Raw genomic sequence first — 22299 nt, 5'->3', positions numbered from 1 at the left:
TACCAGAGCTCTGATTGGACGGCTCGTTATTCCCTGTTGTCTGTGCCTATTGCCTGTATCTATTGTGTTTAAGCTTTAACTTTATTTTGAAGCGCCCCTATGTCTATAAAATGTGAACATTGAACTATGTAGCCAATGCCCATGATTCGGTCGGTAATGTCCACGACTTTTTGGTTGTATTCTTCGCTATATCCACAAATTTTGGTCTGTTAGATAGACAGAGACGAACAATCATGGGCTCCGCACAATAAAAGGAACAGAGAACAGAAAATAAAGAATACGAATTTCAACCTATCGGAAATTGTATATTCTATAATACATGATTTCTGATAGATTGAAATTCTTATTCTCTGTTCTTTGTTCCCTATTCCTTTTATTGTGCAGCTTCTAAGGCCCGTTTCCGCTAACGCAGATTAACTTTAATCTCGATTCAACTTACTCTTTATCTTTTTCTAATTCTAAAGATTGGAAAAAGAGTTGAACCAAGATTAAAGTTAATTTATTCCATTGGTGGAAATGGGCATAAATCTGTCGGCGCTTGTAATGAGTCTTGTTACAAAACAACTTAGTTTTATCTATCTAACGGACCGAAATTTTATATTAAATTTATACATCATCGATTTTATTTTTACATTGGGGACCCAGCAAACGAGAATGGATTAAAATAAATTGAAATGGATTCAGATTTTCAGAAATATTGATTCACGAATGTTAAAATGAATGCTTTTTAATCCTGAATGCATTTTTATTCATTGATAGGAATTGCATGGAGATATCTCTATGCCTTTCAATTTAAAAATAATATTAACTTTTTCTGTGCATTGTGAATTTAATTTAAAATGTTGAATAAGAAATGCAGTTTTTCAATCCAATTGCATCCAATTAAATGTAATTGAATCCAATTAAATTCAAAAAAAAGTATTTGCTATTTAAAATATGCATTTGGATAGAAAAAAATTTCAATCCATTTTAATTCATTCTCGTTCGCTGGGGAAGACCCAATCGAAAGGGTTAAAATGTTTGTCAATTTTCTCAAGAATAAATATATACGATTTCACACACATCTAATCTATGTTGGCTCGCATTGGTTGATTTGACATCTATCCTTGGATTTATTCGTTGAAGTCTACACCAAGATTGATACTTATTTTCATGTTATTAAATAATTATAATCTTTTTACGCAGGTATCATTATCATTTTTTCTCATAAGTATTTATCTTTAATTACCTGAGGTTCAAAAAATTGTTTGCTTTAAATATATAGATATTAAATATATAGATACTTACAAGAAAAAATAACAATGGTTTCTAAAAAAATTGCTGTCGCTTCGCGTATCTTAGCATCAAGACACTACCGTATCGTCTAATAATTATTTAATAACATAAAAATAAGTTGTAAGGAATTTTTTTTATATATACATATAAAAAAATTATGTTTTTATAAGTACACTAAAAAATTCTTAAAATACGCGAAAAGAGTAATTTTTTTTATGCAGAAACCATTACCATTTTCTCTCGTGAGCATCTATCTTTGACTATTTAAAGCAAAAAATTCTTTTGAATTTCAAGTAGTTAAAGATAAATACGATAATAATAGTATATAGATAATAGTATATAGATAAATAATAGTATATAGATAAATAAGATAGTTAAAGATACTTACGAAAAAAATGGTAATAGTGTCTGCATAAGAAAAATTATAATTATTTAATAATATAAAAATAATTTTAGAGAATTTTTTTAATACACATTTTTAAAAAATATGAATTTTTTAGTGCAATAATAAATTTTGTCAATTCTTACTTAAAACAAAAAAAAAGTGAAAAACGTTTCGTATTATATTATTGTAAAATTGCGTCAACATGTTCCAACATACTCCTGCCATAATTCCTACTCACTCTAATGAATGCATTGGAGTAAGTAAGAGCTATGATATTGGAGGAACATATTGGAGCATGCGACGCGAACAAACCTTATATAATTATATACAATTTTATATAATTTTGTATAATTATATATATATATTATATATGAAACATTTTATTCCGAATGGTGCTGCGATCATATTACAGTTATGTCAACCTTTTACCTCATAAATATATCTGTTTGTGTTTAAAATTTATAAGCTTGCAATTCTTCCGCATATATTTATCTTAATCATTTGTTTTTAGTACAAGAGGCATCTCACAACACAAAATTATGACATAGGATGTCTTTAAGTCGTCTTTTAGACACACAAAACGTCTTATGACCTGATACTTTTTGTTGTCTGGGATAATGTAAAAGCATTTTTTATTGTACAAATTATTTATGCAAACTATTCATGCAATTGAACCACTTGACTGATAAAATGTCTTATAACGCGTCAGTCTGTCATACAGCGTTGCAAGTATCGCATATTACCAAATATCAATATAGCACGCACAGTAAGTAATGCAGAAATATGAATTAACCTATTATCTTATCTCGGATTTAGAGATATTGGATTTTTGAATTAATGGAAGAGACTCAATTAGTGATTCAGAAAATAGAGAATATATGTATATATATATATATATATATATATATATATATATATATATATATATTATAAAGAAAGATAATCAAAAAATACTAATAAAAAATGTCAAATATATAACAAACATTCATAAGTGTATATAAGGCTTATATAAAAAATAGTTATCAATTTTAAGATAAGTAAAAAATAAATTTATAATTTAACACTAACTTTTAAATTTATAAAAATATATTAATAACAACAATAAACAACATGTCCTATCCTACTTGCATTTGATATCAGTTTGGTGGTGGACAGGGCGAATTTGGCAATTTTCATAAATAATTCGTTAACCATTGCGAAAATTGTAAAATGATAGAGGACTTTTCTTCTCGGTTTAATCTATTCTGCCTCTATGCAAGATTTATCAAACATCCTGTATATTAAAAAAATTACAAATATTGAAGAATACGAACTATTTTTGATACTGCGTTCTAATAAACATTAAAATGTGCTATTCTTTATTTTGTATTGAAACGACAAATTTAATTTTTAATTATTAATTTGAAGACAAAAAGGTGACAATTATATGTTACAGCTACTTATTTGTTAATAGCGTGAAGCAGATTTTTTTGTATTTTTAGTCGAGTAATTCAAAAACAACATGGCGCCAAATATTTTAAGAACAGATATAAAAATACTTACGGAGAAAGATTTACAAAATGAGGAATCTTCGATTACTACAAAGACGATAAATGAAAATAATAAGAAAAACAGAAACGAGAGCTATATAAAAACTGAAGGCTGGTTCAAGACGGAGCTCAAATGGTTTAACATCGTAATTATTTGTTTTCTCCATTTAGGCTTCGCATATGCCTGTTTTACTTTTAACTTTTTCGAAAATCTGATGACGACTGCTTGGCGTAAGTATTCTTTGGAAAATTTCTTTTGTTAATTTGATTCTTTGATATCCTAAAACATAATAAAACATAATAAAAAAAGTAAAATTTAGACCATTAACGAATTAATTAAAATTGTAATGCATGTTTATAAAAAATACCACGTTTTTAATTTTCTGACAGCTACAGATCTGCAAAGACAATTGATTAAACTTACGCGATTGAAGAGAGCACGCAATGGAAGTTTAATAATAGACCAGTAAATTGCTTTTAAAAATTTCTCATTTCTATTGTACCATATCGATTATAAATCATTTTGAATTGTCAAATCAGTAAAATCCATGCTACTTACATGGTGCTTTTAAGAAATACGGATTATAATTCACGGATTATAATTTTAAAGCATTTCTAGTGTTCTAATTGCGTTCGACCTTTTTTGATTCAAGTATTAGGCACAAGTATAGCAGCAGGCTTTGGAGTCACCGGCGGTGTTCATCGTTTATGGACCCATCGATCTTATAAAGCAAAATGGCAGCTTAGAACTATACTTGCCACCTGCTATGCTGCGGCTGGTTTGGTAAATGAACGTTTTTAATTACCGTTTTATACATTACAAGACGGAAGAATTTTTCCTTACAATTGTATTCTTTTAGAATAACATATTCGAATGGGTGCGAGATCATCGGGTGCACCATAAATATACTGATACGGATGCGGATCCGCATAACAGTAACCGAGGATTCTTTTTCTCCCATGTGGGTTGGTTGATGATGAAGAAACATCCGGATGTGATCCGAAGGGGTCGTGAGATCGACATGAACGATATATTGGCTGATTCTATTGCTGTATTTGCTATCAAGTAAGTTTGTATAGAGAGTTATATAAATTATATGAAATAGTTTTATATTGAAAAAGACAAAACATAAGAAGAAAGAAAGGTATTACAAAAATGTTTTTGCCATGCCTTCGGAAAATGTGTGTTTATAATTATAATATTTTTATGTAGCCTTCTCAACTTCTCCGAACATAAGACATTTATTAAATTATATAATATCTTGTATAAAACTTGTAATTTGCATTTATAAGGGATATATTTTCAAAAACAGATGCAAAAACTCTGATTTCTTCTAAAATGTTGATAACTTTTGTGTAAAATTTCGTCATATAATTTCATAAATGTTGTCCTATAGGAGTTTGATTCATTTTGAAAGCATATATTTATTGTAGTATTTCGATATTTTTTTGCAGCCTCCTTTAGAAAACTTTTTTACATAAATTTTTTAACGTAAGATATAAAATTGCAATGAAAACTACACGCTGTAATTAATTAATGCTATTTTGCAGATATTTTCCGATATTAAATTTTATATTCGCTTTCCTGCTTCCGGTGATATTGCCTGTGTATGCATGGAATGAAACTTGGTCTAGAGCTTTGATGTCACAAATTTTTATTCGTTACGTTTTGATTTTAAACTGTGTATGGAGTGTCAACAGTGTGGCTCATATCTGGGGCTCAAAGCCATATGATGTGTAAGCAAATAATTAATACCAAAATTATTCATATATAATAAATTTGATCCAAAAAAATCTAAAGCTTTTGTCAATTTTTATAAGAATAATTTTGTCTCATTTATTTTAACAACAGGCATATAGCTCCGACGGAAAGCCTATTCGTTAACTATGTTACAATCGGTGAAGGATCGCACAATTATCATCATATTTTCCCGTGGGACTACAAAGCTTCCGAGTTTTTCAATTCCATAACCACAAATCTCATTAAATTCTTTGCGAGAATCGGCTGGGCGTACGATCTCAAAGAACCGTCGGAAGAGCTCATAAAGGCCACCGTGATGAAAAAAGGTGATGGAAGTCATCCTTTGTGGGAAGCTGTGCCATATTCAGTTAGTAAAATTGAATAATAAAAGTAACAGAAAGTTGTTTTATGAAAGATCAGTTTTTTGAATCAGTTAACAACAAATGTACGCGCGATTCAGATAATTTATTTAAATTTATTTAAGACAATTCATTAAGTGAAGAAAATAATGTTATAATAATATAATATAATAATAACATTATATAACAATATAATAACAATGTTAACATAATAATAATATAAATTTATTTTTTAGGTTTCTCAGTAACACATGTTGGTTTTGCAATACATTTTTTAAATGCTTGTAGAATATTATGTTTAGGAAACGTCTATAAAATTAGATGCGAACCAATAGATACTACTTGGGCTGTAATATTTCAGTAGAAGTGGATATAGTATATATATATATATTAGGTGTTGGAATTAATTCGTAGCGTTTTTTAATGAAAGAATGTTATTTATTTCACATGAGCATTAAAAAATACATTAATGAAAGTACTTCCCATCACTTGTAAAACGCTACGAATTAATTCCAACACCTAATATATATATATAATTTACAAAAATCCGCGATTAAGTTTATTATAAACATCTGTTTTATCTTACCTAAATGTAGAAAATTACAGACAGGAGAGTGGAGAGAGATGTCAAGTAGCAATCAAATAGTAATAAAAAAATTAATAGAAATTTTATAAGAGAGTATTAACTTATTTTTTTTTTTGTAAAAAACACGTTTACGGAACAACTTCTTTACCTTTAGTTGAATTTGGCGTGAAATATCTCGCGTTTAGGCGCAAAGAGAATACTTTGAACTTCAGGTAGATAGTAGTCATTCATCAAGTCTCATTTCAAAATAAGAATTTAGAGAGTCTCAAAACTTTGTTTCGAGGTTAAATTGTCCTTGATGACTATGAATGCCGTTATAACTTACAAAACCACTTTTTATTACGTTATCTAAAAGAAAAACATTGTTTCTATACATATACTGATTATTGCGAATAAATATTATTATAATAAGGCAATCGGTAATCTAAAAGCTTAGAACGCTCGCAAGGAATATTAAAGGTCCCGGCTGAGATAATATTTTTCACAATAAATAAATTTATTTAAAGATTTCCAACATACTGGATCTTACTTCTATTAACCTGGACCCCCTCCCCACCAGCACAAATCGAGTAGAGACATGGTAAAAAATTTAGTGCTATTTTGTTATTAATTTGTTGCTCTGGAGTGAATTTTGTTGCTTCAACCGTTTAGCAGTAAAAAAAAAGAAAATAGGAAATCCAGGTTAATAGCAAGCTGGACTCCCCATAATGAAAAAATCAGGATTGGGTAGGTTAATTTCTTTTTACAAAGTTAAGTTAAAGTTAACAGTCTTGAAAATTTAACTTAAATAAAATACAATAAGTTAATCTATAATAAAATTAATTGAATTAAAAGTTAAATTAATAAAAAAAGTAATTAAAAAATTAAAAGTTAAATTTACTTTGATTATTTTATATAATTTTTCCTATTTTTCCTTTCTCATAGCTTATTTATTAAAGAATCTAGTTATTTTTGTTCAACGATGATACAATATAAATTTTCAAAACTAAATTATATACTCATTAGCCTCTCCCATTATATTTAAGGATTGGCTTCAAAAAAAATCAAATTAAAAATTAATAGCTGATAAAATGTAACTAAATTAAATTAAAAAGTTAAGAGTCTAAAATATAACTAAATTAAGTTAAAATTAATTAACTTTTTAACTTTTTAACTTAATTTTTATCTTTTTAACTTAGTACTACCCAACCCTGAAAAAATATAAGTATATAGAACTGCGATATAAAAAAAATAAGTGCACCATGTTTTGTTGCTTTTTTGTTGCTCCAAGATAGTGAAAAATATCGAAAAAATACATTATTAAACAAATCTATAAATAATCAAAACTGCATCATTTTGCGTCCTAATGTCATGACTACAAGATATACAAGTATAATAGAACCAATAGAACCAATAGAAGTCGTAGCAGTCGTACAGTCTTAAGTCGTAGAAAACCAACCAATCACAATCAAATATAAGGAGAATATTCGATTAGAATTGGTCAGTTTCTTATGACTTAAAATTTCACGATCATCTACGACTTCTACGTAGAGAACCCTTTAATCAATCACAGTCGAATATGAGAAGAATACTCAATCTTACGACCACTACGACTTCTACTGTAGACCTCACTTTAAGCCAGTTCTACCTTAGTTGCAAGCTGATAGCAAGTTTGTTGCGACAGCCATATGAAATGTTAATTTCAAAATCCAAGCTTCAGGTTGAAATGTCGCAACAAACTTGTGATCAGCTTGCAACTAATGTAGAACCGACTTTATTATATTATATGTACAAAATTTGTTGCTTGAAATAGATTTCAACTATTTCGCTTACAGACTTAAGCGGGGAGCACAGACTCTTGCATAACACATAATATTTAAAGCATAAGAAATTCAACCAATCAGAGTCCTTTATTTTATGGAAAGGAAGAAAATAAAGGACTTTGACAAGAGTCTATGCTCCCCGTCTAACTTTTTTTACGCGTATGTTTATGTGGCTATGCAAAGTATCGATATACCTTTAAAGCCGCAGCACAGACTTTTGCATAACGTATAACGCATAATGCATAAGCGAACTTATATAATCAGAATCTTTCCTTTCCTCCCACTCTATGGAAAAGAAGAATTTCGATTGGTTGTTTCCCTTATGCACTATGCATTATGCAAAAGTCGGTGCTGCGGCTATTAAGCTAACAGTTTAATTTAGAAACCCTCTAATCAGAGTTGCGACACATGATGATTTGAGCCGACTCTTGCAGGGTAGTAGTTTTAACAAAATCGATAACGAAGAGAGAAATATATTAGTATATCTGTTTAACCTTAACGCGGTGTTTCTCTAATTTAAAGTAGAAAGATTTATTTTTTCTACAAAATATAATCGAGAGGAGAGAGAGAGAGAGAGAGAGAGAGAGAGAGAGAGAGAGAGAGAGAGGAAAGAGAGAGATTTGTCCTTTATGAGATTTGTCCATATAAACAATTGCAATTTTCTAACATAGACGAACTTATAATGATACATATGATTAGAAATATATATTATATAAAGATATAAAATATATTTTATTTGCTTATTAAATATTTATTTCTCTATAATTAATTCAATTATTTATTCATATTTTCAATTATTCATTCCTTGTAATTTTTTCTCATGTCCTAATGGAAGTATAAATGAATTAAGATACTTTGGAACAATAATCTCAGTATTATTAGAACAAAATCGATATTACATAACAGACTATGATAATACAATAGCATTTTATTATACATCAAGCAACATATAGGGCATTCCATGCCAAGCTAACCACCCATTTTGCGAAGTTTCATGGATTTCGTTCATATTGCTTGAGCTCGAACAGTTTGATGAATAAAGATTTTTGGGCTTTCTCGTCGCAGCGCTCTCTTCGCTTGTCGTTAGTGGGCATGAAAGGCAAGTGGAAACCTGGAGCTACATTTTGAGCTATTAAAAGAAAATCGAGATTGGTTTTTTAGTCGCGCCGCCATTTTGAAAATTTAAAAACGGACAGAAATTATAAAAAATGATCTGATTGAAAAAAGAATATTTTCACGTGAAAAAGCATTCAATTTATTTCATAAGAAAATGTCAATATTTCATTTTTTTTCAAACTTGCCTTTCATGCCCACTAATGACAAGCGAAGAGAACGCTGCGATAAGAAAGCCCAAAAATTGACGGCCCTACAGTTCGGCAACCAGTTAGCCTACGGATCTATTATTCGGCGTAGAGTCTTTATTTAAACTATTCAAGCAATATGAAGTCCATTAAACTTCGCAAAAATAGCTGGCTTGATATGGAATGCCCCATATATGAGCTGCTTTTCTTTTAGATGACATAGTCGACATATTCAATCTTTGTTATTTATTGAATGTCAAGAAAGATAAAATTAGTATTTTCTAAGAGGAGAACAATAATTGCGACTGCAATATGTTAATTTGGAAGAAATACGAAGGAATTAACCAAGGCAGATAGAAAATATATATAGTTTATTGATATCCCCAATTGAAGACGACGTGCACTCCATATCTACGCATGCGTGAAAAAAATTTGTAGATACAAAAATTTTGATTATTACTAATCTGATTTGTATACGCGATCGTTTAGTCGTCTGCTCGGAAATTTTGCGTTTCTTTCCGCCGTGACACCTCACCTTAGTAACTCTAATTACGTAATTGAGTGGTGGGATCCGTGAGAGGAACGTAAGAGACTTGCATCAGCTTCTTCTTTGTGATCGCGCCGTCTGTGCTCTTGTCCACCTGCAGCAGGTCTTGTAACCTTTGGAAACCTTTTATGGCCACGACTGGGCAGATTAGTCGACCTCCGGGAGCCAGTTGGTCAATCAGCTACAAAAATTACATCGTTTATACATGTATTATATTCTACAGCTACGTTCCGTTATTTATTGCGAGTACTGAAAATCTATAATATACGGCGTCTACAATACAATTTTTAATGCATAAGGATAGGAGCATACAATATATAAAAAAATGAATCAAAGTCCTTCATTTCTTTTCTTTCCATGAAATAAAAAACTTTGATTGATTAATTTTTTTTTTCGCTTTATGCATTGTACACATGAAGAATAGAGACCAGGAAAACTAGGCTCTCAGAAAATGTGACCAAAACCAGGTTTCTGAATTAGTAGTGACGAGATACTATTAAAGACTGTCGGTCCTGAACAAATTTTCGTGACTATCAATAAAATTTAGGAAGATTTAGGAATAATTGAAGACCGGAAAATCATTAACAATTACAAACGATTCTAAGAAAGATGCCGCAAATGGATTTGAGATATCTCAAAAATTGGCTAAATTACGTAACTTGTTTATCGTAAATTTCTTCTAATTTCTTCTTCTAATTTTTAAACGGCTCGACTACAAATGACCAGCAAATCTCTACAAACAACTACAAACTGAATCAAAATATATTAGCTAATCTTTTTACTTTAAAATCGGATGAGTCATTTTTAAAAAAATTATGTATTTTTTAATATGTGGAACTACAAACGAAATGCTATCCTTTTTTTTTAATAAAATATTTAATTTATAAAAAGTCAGATGCCAGGTTCACAAAGATATCGAATATGAAAAGAATATTTGACTGTAAATAGTCAATTCAACTACAATCACTTATAACTATGTTTACGGCTATTGTAGAATAGGCGTTACACTTTAAAATCTCACTGTACACGTTGTTTAAATCTAGGCCACAACCTTGCTTTAAGAGGTTGCTTTAAGCTGTAAAAAAATTGACCAATCATAATTGATTATTTTTTTCACATTCGACTGTGATTGGAAATTTCAATTTATTACAACTTTATAATTTACAGCCTTTTAAAGCAAGGAACTTAGACTAACGTATTCGTGAACAGTACTCATAGCGAATAATGGAACGCAACTTATATCTATTTTTTTTTCTCTCTTAGATAGCATACTGGCGGTTCATTATTCATGCTCACCGTCTCCGGTAAAGTTTCGGCCGCTGCTCCAACGTGTATAGCGTTGTAAGGGCCGTCAGCAGGATGTCCCAATCTGCCGTCTCCCACTAGGCGCATTCATAATGACCTGTCGTTAGTCGGCAGTCTTTATCTTTTACCTTTACAGCAAAGCCACACAGTTGGTGGACAGTGTTCCGTTCGACTCTTCACGGCAACGTACATACCTACTCCACGTGGATAGATCACGGGTTTCTTTTATTCAGACTATGCATACATGTAATACTTCTTGAACGTTTTCTCTCATCGTGCAATGAGCTTTGCACGAAAATTCATGATAATCAGACGTAAAGGAAAGGCATAACATTGACGAGAGAAGGAGCTTCGACTGTCTGAGTGAAAGGACTACTAGGGACAATAACAGAAGGGACTGTAACGTTAACGGAGTACTGACAGCTTACCCACAAATTTGATGCGGTCCTCCTTGAGGAAGTGCGGGTTGTCCTCGCGAACGTTCCTAGTAGAGATCTCTATGAGTTCGGGAATATGCTCGATGCCTATTACGCGTCCGCCTGAGCCTACCATGAACGCCATGCAGGCAGATAGATAGCCCGAGCCAGAGCCGACGTCAAGTGCCTTGGCGCCGTCGAAGAGTTGATCAGAGAGGATAGACAATGCGTACGCATGCTGCAAGAAATATCGACATAATTTATCAAACCATTACCAAATAGATTAAATCTTATGAAATGTATATCATCTTCGGTGATAATTTTCTGTGCGATACGTTAATATCTTTGTTTGAAAAGTCTGCAGTCGTCAAATATATGTTTAACACAAAATAACATAAAAATAAAATAAAACACTCTGATAACCCCATTTCAAATTATATTCCTGGTCAATGATAAATAAACAAAATCCTATTAACATCTTTCTATATAGATATTCATTTATAATATTTAAGTGTTTGATTAACTTCACGTAACAAATTAGAAAGGAATCGATACCAAGCAGCATCACAAAAAATTTGCTCCCAGTTTTATATTTAGTTTGAAACTACGTAAGAATTATATTAATAATTTATGCCGTTTAAATTATTCCAATAAATACCAACTAAAAGTAAAATAATTAAAAGTAACATATCTACAACTAAAAGTACAATGTTATAACTTTTTAAACAATAAATGTTATGTGTACAACATGCTTTTTATTAAATTTATATTAATGTCAAGTTATAATAATGATGTTATCTTACTTCGTTTACTAGAATGTTTAAATAATTGTGAAATATATTTCTTGTATTTGTATTACATTTTGTGTAAACAAGTAAACGTTGAAATAAACCATTTTACTCGTTATACAAATATGTATTTTAAATTAATATTAATGAATGTGAAATTATAATATTGATTATGTTATTGTTAGTATTTACTGAGATGTTTAATATGTTTCACAGCTGTATACTTTTCCTATTTATGTCATATTTTAAGCAAAATGATCCATACAAACTATTCATACAAATATCAGCTTAATAGACATAAAACAGATAAAATATACATTTACCATATGCGGTGCACTAATAGTCACGTTGTAACCAATTCTTCTGGGACGATCGAGGTAAGGATCCGGTTCGTGGCAGTATTTCGCTCTGTCAACAGCGAGCATAGCGGCTTCTGCTCTGTCCGTTGCCAGTATACCAGCATCTGCGAATAATCCCTAATTGCCGTACAAAGCGAACAATTGTAATTCTAACGAATAGTAGACTTTGGTGCTATTAATTGCAATAATTAAGTCCTTCCTATGCATCGATCCTGCGACGATCGCAAAGGTCATTTACCTTTCAGCTTCGTCACCATCTCTTGGTTCGTAGTGCCATTGCAGTGCCATGCCATGCTTCGCAGGCTGTCCCTTGCAATCCACCGGGAAGAGCCTCGTAACGCAGCCGAGAAAGTCTGCCTTACATCATAAAACAATACACAGATGATCATGAATGACAACAGAGATGACGCATGACGACGTTTGCCAATGATTGATTTTATTCAAGCCGCTTAACTTCTGGCGACAATAAACGATCAACGAAAGATGTTCGAAAAAAGCGGAGGACAAAAAAAACGTACCTTGAAAATTTCAGGGCAGCCTCATTTATCGCGAAACGTCCTCATCAGTCCTCATTCCTCCTCTCGTACCTAATATGGCCGTGATGACACAAGTGGCGACCTTAAGGGAGAATCGTTGGTGAGGGAAGCAGGAGGGAAAGGAAGGAATTAAACAGCTGATGCGGTGGCTATCGATTTGCCTCTCGCCCGCGAGATTGGAGCGCGGATTTAAATTTGCGAACCGTTCCAGAACGCGTTAAACTCCGAAATGAAGATTTTTGTAACTGTAAATATATCAACGTGAGACATAAGTTATTGATGTCAGCTTTCTTAATTCGGTCTTAGAATTCGCGGGGAAGCAGCCGATGGATGAAAAGAGGAGACTCAGGAATCGTCAATACAATATTAACTCTTAATACACGTTAGTTAGATAAAAATTTTTTTCTATTCGAATGCGTATTTAAAAAAAAAATAGCGAATACTTTTTTTTGGATTTAATTGGATTCAATTGAATTTAATTGGATTCAATTGAATTTAATTAGATTCAATTGGACATAATTGGATTGAAAAATTGCATTTCCTATTCAAAGTTTTGAATTGAATTCACAAGTATTCACAATGTGTGTGTTGTGCACAGCTAATATTATTTTTAGATTGAAAGGCATAGAGATACGCTCCATGCAATTCCTATAAATGAATAAAAATGCATTCAGGATTGAAAAGCATTTATTTTAATATTCGTGAATCAATATTTCTGAAAATCTGAATCCATTTGAATTCATTTTAATCCATTCTTGTTTGCTGGGCGCAGGTGCTCTTAATATTTAAAACAAAAAAGAAATAGGCAGGATACGAATGACTCGGACATGTGTATATAAGAGTTAAGAATGTAAATACAATTTTAAGAAACTATATATAATTATTTCATTAATTAATTTATTTGGCTAAATAAAATCTTGATACTATTTAATAGTGAATTTAATCGCTCGCACTTTATATATATATATATATTAGGTGTTGGAATTAATTCGTAGCGTTTTTTAATGAAAGAATGTTATTTATTTCACATGAGCATTAAAAAATACATTAATGAAAGTACTTCCCATCACTTGTAAAACGCTACGAATTAATTCCAACACCTAATATATATATATATATATATATATGTATATAAAAAGTATATATATAAAGTATATATATAAAGTATATATATAAAGTATATATATAAAGTGCGAGCGATTAAATTCACTATTAAATAGTATCAAGATTTTATTTAGCCAAATAAATTAATTAATGAAATAATTATAATAATATATATATAAAGATTACTTTATAAAATACCTAAATGCAATAAGGCATAATATAATCAATTTAGACTTAAGTAATGAAATAAATACATGTTCTATAAATATTCTATAAATATTTTTTAATATAATAAATATAGTAAATATATTCTTAAACTAGATGACAATATCATTATTGAGTATTGAGTCATTTAAAATATTTATATTCTTTTTACACGAAAAAAATGTTTAATTAAATTAATTAAAATTCTGATGGAAATTGAACAATCCAGAATTCTGGTTGTCTATTAAATTTCTTACTAGAATAGATAGTCTTACTAGCTTAAATTAATCTAGAATTCTAGTAGATTCAACCAATAAAATTTTGGAGCGTATTCGAATTCTTACTTGGCGTTCCCTGGATGTCATATTCTTGTTTAACGTTCGGTGAAGGAGAGAGTGATATCTAAATGACACAGATGGGAATCTAAACATAGTCCTGGTTATCTCAACTAGAATATTCTAATAGATTTAGAAATTTGATAGATATAACAAAAAATCTGGATTGTTTATTTTTCATCAGAATTCCAGTTAATTTAACTCAACATTTTTCTCCGTATACATTTTATTTTGCTAATTTTATTTATATATAGCAGCTATATGCACTACACATGTATGTCTAAAATCTTTACGATGTTTATACATCTTTTCGACATGCATGTTATCTAATTGTAAACAGTGTAATGCAGGATAAAATTTGTTATAAGAAATTCTATAATTTGCTATGAAAAAGGAGACCTTTAATATAAAATCAATACATGATCCGATAGACAATCTTAAAGTTTTTTTATATTATAGAAAAAATATAAATATAAAATTTTATATTTAAGATCTCATCCCAAGTCTGATTTTAAATGACGTCAAGATTTCATCTGATATTAATAAGATAATAATAGTACAATTAATAAGATAATAAAAGTACTTTCGAGATATCACCTTTATAGGCGAGCGGTTTACCCCCTCCCCCCCTCCGTTTATTAATCGACCAATCAACGTTCTAGTGGCTGAAAATTTAATTCGATTTCTCATATTATTTTGCAGAAAAAACATCTATACTTCATTTCTTTATTTATGATTGTTGACGGAGGCGTTATAAGGCATTAAACAGATACGCTCCAGCATAGGAGTTTGGAGGTAAACCGCTCACCTCTAGGACGATTTTACACATATGATGAAACTATAATGGTTAATTAGATGTTTAAAACGACATTGAAGAACGGAATTTAAACATACTTTCGTTGACGTAACTTCAATTACGTTCAACAACAATGATTCGGGAATTTCGTCCTCCAATTTCGCTTCAAACATCTAGTGATCTCTGATCAATTTTTTATTTTAGCTTTGACGTATCGTACGCGATGTATCGACGCGCAGGATCTGAATTGAAAGATGTTTCGGCAAATCTTTAATAAAAAAATAAATAAATAAATAAATCTTTAGGAAAAATATTCCCGAATGGAAAAGATTACGAGGAGACCTCGAATACTTACAATCAGGTTCACTTAACGTTCGCAATGCTCGCGAATATCATTTCATCCTTATCATTTTCAAATATTAAACAAGGATGAAATGATGCTTGCGCGGTCCGAACGTTAGTGAAATGCACCTACATCGCCGCTTGACGTTAAAAAATCGTCACACGTATTATCACGCAACAAACGCAAACATAGGCACACAATTCCGTATCGAAATTAGCTTGCTGCAAGTCGTAATTTTATCAATTCTAGTCGTAATTTTATCAATTTTAGTCGTAATTTTATCAATTTTAGTCGTATCAATTAATCGCAGTGTTGGATAGCAGTAGTAAATTAAATTTTCCTCCGCGAGATGCTATGGCAATAAATCATAGCATTCTCGCTTGCACAGTGATTTATATAATAAGAGACACAAGATAAAGGAAATTATATTCTTCTTTAGCGAATCCATTTCTCTGTGTAAAAGAATAAAATTTCATGTCATGATATCCGTGAAGTATATATAATGAATCAACAATGGTATCTTTTGATATCTTTAAAAAAGAACTTTTAATTATGACGATTCGATGTCAATGTCTATTTATCTTAGCCACATAGCCCGTATAAATTGTGTATAATAAATAATAAATGCTGTGAATAAAGTAGAATCATATATTCCATTCTATTGCATGATAGAGAAATAATAAATATAAATATGAAGGCTATTGGAGTCAACACTAGTTTTAAACATGCGTAATAATTTTAATAATAAATTAATACAAAAAAATTAGATTAAAAAATTGGAACGTTTTAACTCAACTTTGTTTGAGTTTTAACCTATATCTTTTAAACATAATGCCGCTAATTTTAAATATTGCATCGCAAATCAATAACTCTAAATTTTCAATCTCTAAAAAAAAATAGAATCTAAAATTTAAATTAAAAAACATTTTTTTAAACCTGAAGTACGATCTCAAGAAATTATAGTTATTTCATTGAGACTGCATAAATTTTAATATTATCTAAGATCAAATTTAAGTATAAGATCTGTTCATAATCCAATAGACTATATATAAAGTATAATAATATAAAGTTTTATTTGAATTTAATTAATATAAAATCTTATTTAAGATTAAGATCGTATTCCAACAATAAAATGATAAAATGGCTCTACGTTATAACACAAAAAATGGACATTTAGTCGAAAATTTATTTAGACACGTATCTTTGATATTTTGGGGCCTTTTCATATTTATCAGGCTGAGATTCCAGGTTACATCGATTACATCTATCAGAGTTTAATGCTTTTCTTTAAACCGACGAGGGATCCGATAAGTGGTATTTGCTGTGTACATAGAATACCATGTGTACTTATTATTCACATGTTTTCATTAACGAGTGACATCTAGATAAGAATGCCCCTTCTTAACAAGAATTTTTTCGCATATAGTGATCGTTATAAACCGAATTACAATTCGTATACAGCATATTTTACACTCGTCAAGTGTAAAACAAGCATTCTGTTTATACCAATACATTGGTACTTCATAAATTTATTCCTAATCGACCCTTGGCTCGAAGCTGACAAATAATTACAGAATTATTAGTGCGGTCATTCTTATTTGAAAAAACGTGCAATGGAGAAGTGCGAAAACCCATTGAAGGAGTCAGTGAAGGAGTCAGGGAAGTTGCGGCAATTCCTTGCCACAATAATCAGTAAGTTGGAGAAGAAAGAATCTCTTTTCTCGACTCTTCCTCAAGGAGCAGAAGAAATATACGACGCATGCAATGGCTTCAATCGAAGGAGAAGAACTTCCTTTAATAGTAGTTCTTCATTGATGGATACGACAGCATTTAAAAATAAAAAAGAATTATAAACTGAACATATGAAAATAAAAAAGATCAATATTTTTAAGCAATTGATATTTAGACAGTGATACAAGTATGATTATTCTAAGAAATTAAATTACTCTAAGAATTAAATTATTCTTATATCAATGTTACTTACAAAATGACAGATTTAATACAGTATTATAATGTATTGAAGAATACATTAAGAAAATATGTCTATTACAATTAATTTCTATTGAATCGTCGAAAGTTTTATTTATTCCGTGATATGTATTTGCAGTAAATCAGTTGACGTTGTCTTACGGAATCGTGATAGGATGGACGTCACCATCAGCGCAAATGTTGCAAAGTCCTTCGTCACCCGTGGGAAACCCTATGACTGATAACGACATATCCTGGTTGACTGGCACTTTGTGCCTAAGTGGTACTATCATGGCTGTGCTAACATCAGTGATACCAGACAAGTTTAGTCGGAAAAGATTAGGCTACATATTAGTGGTGCCAATAATTATCGCCTGGTTGTTGATCATGTTTGCTACCGAGCACATGTATATCTATGCGTCGAGGATTCTGAGTGGCATCAGCGGTGCTACTATGTTCTTCGTCATACCAAACTACGTGTCGGAAATTTCATGCGACAGTATCCGTGGCATGTTGGCAAGTATCTTGATACTTTCCGTAAATGCCGGGGTACTAGTGGCTTACATTCTGGGTGGCGTAATGTCCTTCCGTGCCTTGCCCGTGGCTGTCATAGCGTTAATTCTTTTGTTTCTTATCACTTTCGTCTTCATACCGGAGTCGCCATTATACCTGGTGCGTCAAAATCGTACGCACGAGGCGATTAGGTAAAAAAAAAAAATGAAATAAACAAATATTCTCTTTAAAAGCGAAGATACATTGCAATTTGTTGTTTCAGAGTCTTGAAGTGGTTGAAAGCTGGAAACAGTCTGGAAGCAGAACGTACGTTATCGCATATACAGTTGCAAATCAAGGAGACTGCATCTATAAAATCTGCCAAGTTTTCAGATTTAGTTAGAGACAAAGCAACGATTAAAGGACTCATAATTGTCTTGGGTCTGTTCATCGGTCAACAATTTTGTGGCATTTTTGCGATGGTAATTATCAGTGATAGATAGCTCATGGACTCAGGCATTTAATGCTTACAAATCCTTCAAATTCGCTTTCTTTTTAAATGTACAGTGGCGTGCAAAAGTTCCCGGTCAGTGATATTTTGTATACTCTAATTTATAAAAAAAAACCGATAAAATTTTAATTCATTATCAGATGTTAGTACAAGATTTCGTTATCCACATCTTGTACTGATATTCGATAATGATTAAAATTTTATCAGGCTTTTTTTATAAATTAAAATGTTACTAGCCGGAAACTTTTGCACGCCATTGTATAAATTGAATAGTACATCCAATATATTGACAAAACTTCTACGAGACTTCAATTTCATTTTATTTAAAACTTTATTTTTGCAAAATGACAAACTGAATTTTTGACTTTTTTCATCTAGATCAGTAACACGGAAATGATTTTCAAAATGTCCGGCAGTTCGTTATCACCGAATATGTCATCTATCATTGTAGGGGCTATACAGTTCCTTGGATCGTGGTTAGCGACATTATTAGTGGAGCGTGCTGGTAGACGGTTCTTGATTCTTCTATCCTGTGCGGGAATGTGTGTGTGTCATTGTATAATAGGTGCATTTTATTATTTTCAGAACTTGCAATATGAAGTGTCTGCTTATTCTTGGATACCGGTGGTAGCATTGTCTGCCTACATGATATTATTTGCTTTGGGAATGGGAAACGGACCCATCGTGGTGATGTCTGAGATATTCAGCCGTGACGTAACCAGCCTGGCTTCGGCCATAAGTGTCTCCATAAGTTGGATGTGTGCATTCATCGTGACGAAAAGCTTCTCGGATCTCATTAATTTGTTAGGCTTGCATGGTTGCTTCTTTCTCTTCGCTACTTTCTGCACATGTAATTTTCTGTTCTGCTTCATATTACTACCAGAGACCAAAGGACGGTTACGCGAAGATATTGTGGATGAACTTAATGGCGTGCGATGTACAAATAAGAACAATATTAAGCATATCATTGGATTAGATTCAATTCACGCGGCGCATGTGTGAAAATATTATCTACGTTCAAGGGATCTGAAAACTAATAACACTATAGTGAAGAAATTTATAAAATATCTTTATAATTTAATGTTGTACACAATTGTGTACAGAAGTTTACGTGTTGTTAGTGTCTCAAAATTTTACTAATATAATTTTCCTTTACTAATAATGTGTAGTACTCGTAATAATTTTAGTTGTTTAGTCCTTACATTCCATTTCATATTTCCAAATTTATTCGTTACTTAAAATTTGGAATATTTGCTCAAGTATTTTATATGTGTTCATTATGAAAGTTGTCTAGCTTATTCTTTGTACAACTCTTGAACATGTAATATACATGAACAAATATTTCAAATTTTAAGTAATGAATAAACGACCTTCGGTCAAAACCAGACTGATTATACTTTATTAATATGACATGAATTGTGAAAAATAATTGAGTAAATATGTAAATCGCTTCGTACAATTAAAGGGAGTCTTGCGTTATTTACTTTTAACCGATTCACTGCTTCTTCCGACATTTTATTTTTTACTAACATAAAATTTATCAAAATCATTTAAGTTTGCATTGTATATAACATAATCTCATAATATCATATCTTATCTTGTGTGTTTTACAAAAGCTATAAAAATATTTATACATGTGAAAAATATTAATACATGATACACATATATGGCACAACAGATATAGCAGAATTGACGTTAATGAAGATATTAATAATAAGATTCAAAAAATGAAGATATAAAAAAATTGTATATGTGTTTTGTGAATGTTGATTGACTGGTTTTAATAGAATAGAACTATTATGAAAAATAAACAGATATATAAAAAATATGTACATAATTCTACAATTACTTATTTTAAGTGATGTTGAAAATGCATTTATTGTGTGTACATTAAATAGTATTAATTATATTAATAATTAATATAATTAATACTATTAATTATATTAAGTTATTAGTATTAATTATATTAATAAAATTTTTTTAATTAATATTAGTTATGATAGGATTAAAATTTTTATGTAAAATAGAACTTTTTATTAATAATTAAAATTATATGAATGTATTAGGTGTTGGAATTAATTCGTAGCGTTTTTTAATGAAAGAATGTTATTTATTTCACATGAGCATTAAAAAATACATTAATGAAAGTACTTCCCATCACTTGTAAAACGCTACGAATTAATTCCAACACCTAATATGTATGCACAAATATACATTTATACTTAAGTAGATTACAAAGTATGCATTTCTCATTTACATTTTCCTGTAATAAAATATGTATAAATAAAAATTCTGAAATTATATATAAATGCAAACTAATGCCTTATAAATATTACTAATTTAATTACTACATTAATTTAATAATATTTAATTTTCTATGCGTATTTAAAAAATGCGTATTTTCTATGCGTATTTAAAATACGTTAGACATAAACTAAAAGACAAAAAATTATATCACTTTCCACAAATAAATATTATCAATCATCAGTCGTTCTTTTGCGCACGTTCTTATTACCGATTTTTCTTTTTTTAAAAGTAGTGGCTGTTTCTTCATCGTCACTGTTACCTGTATTAATTTGTATAACAGTTTTTTCTTTAAAAGTCCTCTGTAATGGCGGTGGCTCTATCTTCGTAAATGTGGGCAATTGTATTTGTTTCTGTTGTTTTGGCAATTGAAGATCCACTGATTTCTTCTTGCTAAAATATTAAACGTTTTTGCATTTATCTTGAGACTGTATAAAAAATAATATAGAAAATTAATTAATCTTCAAGTAATTTGATTCTACTATAGTACAATAAAATACCTATATATATTTGTGTCTAATAAAGTTATGCATATATGTATACATACAATAATATTGTACTACTAAATAATTGTACATTAATCAGCCAATTGATATAGTTCAATTTCTAACAGTTTTTATTCATAATCCGTGAAAACTTACGCATCGATTTTACTCGAGAATTAATATTAAGAGTAAAAACTTGTTGCCGCGACAAATTTTCGTGAAAAATATCTTAATCCATTTTGGATTAAGCAGAGTCCAAGCAAAATAATATAGTGGAATAGTATAAAATATTTACGTTGTCTCCACGATTTGCCAGGATCCGTAAGGTTGCGATCTCTCAGGTACACTATAGTCTCGCCAGTAAGGTCGTTCTTCTTCAACCGCTTTCTTCTTTGTTTCCACGCTTTCCTCAGCATCTTGGACATCATCGTTTTCAATTGATCGTTTCCTGAACTCTTTCATCTTCTCTCTCTCGACGTTGGCCCGTTGCTCCTCGAGAATATCTGCTTTTTTGCCCGCTTCTTCCTTATCCAATTGTTCCATGAGCCCTCTCTGGATCACCTCTTCCTTCGCCTCTTCTTCTTGCTCCATGAAAGTCATGTAGCCCTCTTCCGGAGGCTCCCAAACCGATTCTAATGTATATCAAATATTTATGGAATGCTCGACAACAGGTATAATGAGATTTATTTATTCATAATATACTTAATCTTAAGAAAAAAACAATGCAAAGCTTATTAAACTTACAAATTCAATATCAATTAAAAATAAAAGGAACAAGTCTAAACTACGTTCGGAGAGCGCGCTATCAGCGTTATTTTGTCATATTCT

At 30.6% G+C, this 22299-nt stretch overlaps 4 protein-coding genes across 12 annotated transcripts in view; 2 read left to right on the top strand and 2 right to left on the bottom strand.

The window, feature by feature from the left end:
- The first annotated feature begins 1992 nt into the window (after positions 1-1992).
- On the top strand, positions 1993-5659 carry LOC105143398 (acyl-CoA Delta-9 desaturase). Of its 2 annotated transcripts, XM_011051712.2 has the most exons (7): positions 2000-2426; positions 3142-3420; positions 3843-3973; positions 4050-4255; positions 4741-4926; positions 5042-5297; positions 5526-5659. In XM_011051712.2, the coding sequence occupies exons 2-7, from the start codon at positions 3162-3164 to the stop codon at positions 5535-5537; spliced, it is 1050 nt and encodes a 349-aa protein (XP_011050014.2). In that variant the 5' UTR covers positions 2000-2426; positions 3142-3161; the 3' UTR covers positions 5538-5659. The 2 variants fall into 2 exon arrangements, with proteins under 2 accessions (XP_011050013.2, XP_011050014.2); XM_011051711.2 differs by lacking the exon at positions 5526-5659 and having other exon boundaries at positions 1993-2426; positions 5042-5330.
- LOC105143397 (protein-L-isoaspartate(D-aspartate) O-methyltransferase) lies at positions 5527-13049 on the bottom strand. Of its 6 annotated transcripts, XR_015547302.1 has the most exons (8): positions 12912-13040; positions 12632-12750; positions 12358-12497; positions 11259-11484; positions 10822-10907; positions 9514-9706; positions 6024-6223; positions 5527-5636 (listed from the first exon to the last, which is right to left on the bottom strand). XR_015547302.1 is itself a non-coding variant. In XM_087413079.1 (7 exons), exons 2-6 carry the CDS (start codon positions 12684-12686, stop codon positions 9524-9526), a joined length of 690 nt encoding a protein of 229 aa, XP_087269205.1. In that variant the 5' UTR covers positions 12687-12750; positions 12912-13040; the 3' UTR covers positions 5977-6223; positions 9514-9523. The 6 variants fall into 6 exon arrangements, 5 of the variants coding, with proteins under 5 accessions (XP_087269205.1, XP_011050011.1, XP_011050010.1 ...); XM_087413079.1 differs by lacking the exon at positions 5527-5636 and having other exon boundaries at positions 5977-6223; XM_011051709.2 differs by lacking the exons at positions 5527-5636; positions 6024-6223 and adding an exon at positions 9335-9389.
- Positions 13050-16792: 3743 nt separating this feature from the next.
- LOC105143396 (facilitated trehalose transporter Tret1) lies at positions 16793-20997 on the top strand. The gene is made up of 4 exons (XM_011051703.2): positions 16793-17403; positions 17819-18383; positions 18455-18653; positions 19061-20997. Exons 1-4 carry the CDS (start codon positions 17325-17327, stop codon positions 19682-19684), a joined length of 1467 nt encoding a protein of 488 aa, XP_011050005.1. The 5' UTR covers positions 16793-17324; the 3' UTR covers positions 19685-20997.
- LOC105143392 (uncharacterized) overlaps positions 20694-22299 on the bottom strand; it is a 47693-nt gene continuing 46087 nt past the window's right edge. For all 3 annotated transcript variants that reach the window (XM_011051696.2, XM_087412959.1, XM_087412960.1), the window contains 2 exons: positions 21767-22103; positions 20694-21379 (listed from right to left, as the gene is read on the bottom strand). In XM_011051696.2, coding sequence (XP_011049998.1) covers positions 21160-21379; positions 21767-22103 — 557 coding nt within the window. In that variant the 3' untranslated portion in view covers positions 20694-21159. The remainder of the gene's footprint in view (positions 21380-21766; positions 22104-22299) is intronic.

This window comes from Acromyrmex echinatior, chromosome 14 (genome assembly GCF_024713525.1).
Source record: "Acromyrmex echinatior isolate Ae372 chromosome 14, ASM2471352v2, whole genome shotgun sequence".
In the NCBI taxonomy this organism is placed as follows: domain Eukaryota; kingdom Metazoa; phylum Arthropoda; class Insecta; order Hymenoptera; family Formicidae; genus Acromyrmex; species Acromyrmex echinatior.
The sequence above is the reverse complement of the archived record's forward strand: the minus strand, read 5'-3'. Positions and strand labels throughout refer to the sequence as shown.

Coding starts and splice junctions, on each gene's coding strand:
- LOC105143396 (XM_011051703.2), top strand. CDS start 17,325: ATGGAGAAGTGCGAAAACCCATTGAAGGAGTCAGTGAAGGAGTCAGGG. Junction 17,404..17,818: donor ATTCCTTGCCACAATAATCA/GTAAGTTGGAGA, acceptor ATGTATTTGCAG/TAAATCAGTTGACGTTGTCT. Junction 18,384..18,454: donor CGTACGCACGAGGCGATTAG/GTAAAAAAAAAA, acceptor TTGTTGTTTCAG/AGTCTTGAAGTGGTTGAAAG.
- LOC105143397 (XM_011051708.2), bottom strand. CDS start 12,686: ATGGCATGGCACTGCAATGGCACTACGAACCAAGAGATGGTGACGAAG. Junction 12,498..12,631: donor GATGGTGACGAAGCTGAAAG/GTAAATGACCTT, acceptor GATTATTCGCAG/ATGCTGGTATACTGGCAACG. Junction 11,485..12,357: donor CTATTAGTGCACCGCATATG/GTAAATGTATAT, acceptor TATTTCTTGCAG/CATGCGTACGCATTGTCTAT.
- LOC105143398 (XM_011051711.2), top strand. CDS start 3,162: ATGGCGCCAAATATTTTAAGAACAGATATAAAAATACTTACGGAGAAA. Junction 3,974..4,049: donor GCTATGCTGCGGCTGGTTTG/GTAAATGAACGT, acceptor GTATTCTTTTAG/AATAACATATTCGAATGGGT. Junction 4,256..4,740: donor ATTGCTGTATTTGCTATCAA/GTAAGTTTGTAT, acceptor GCTATTTTGCAG/ATATTTTCCGATATTAAATT.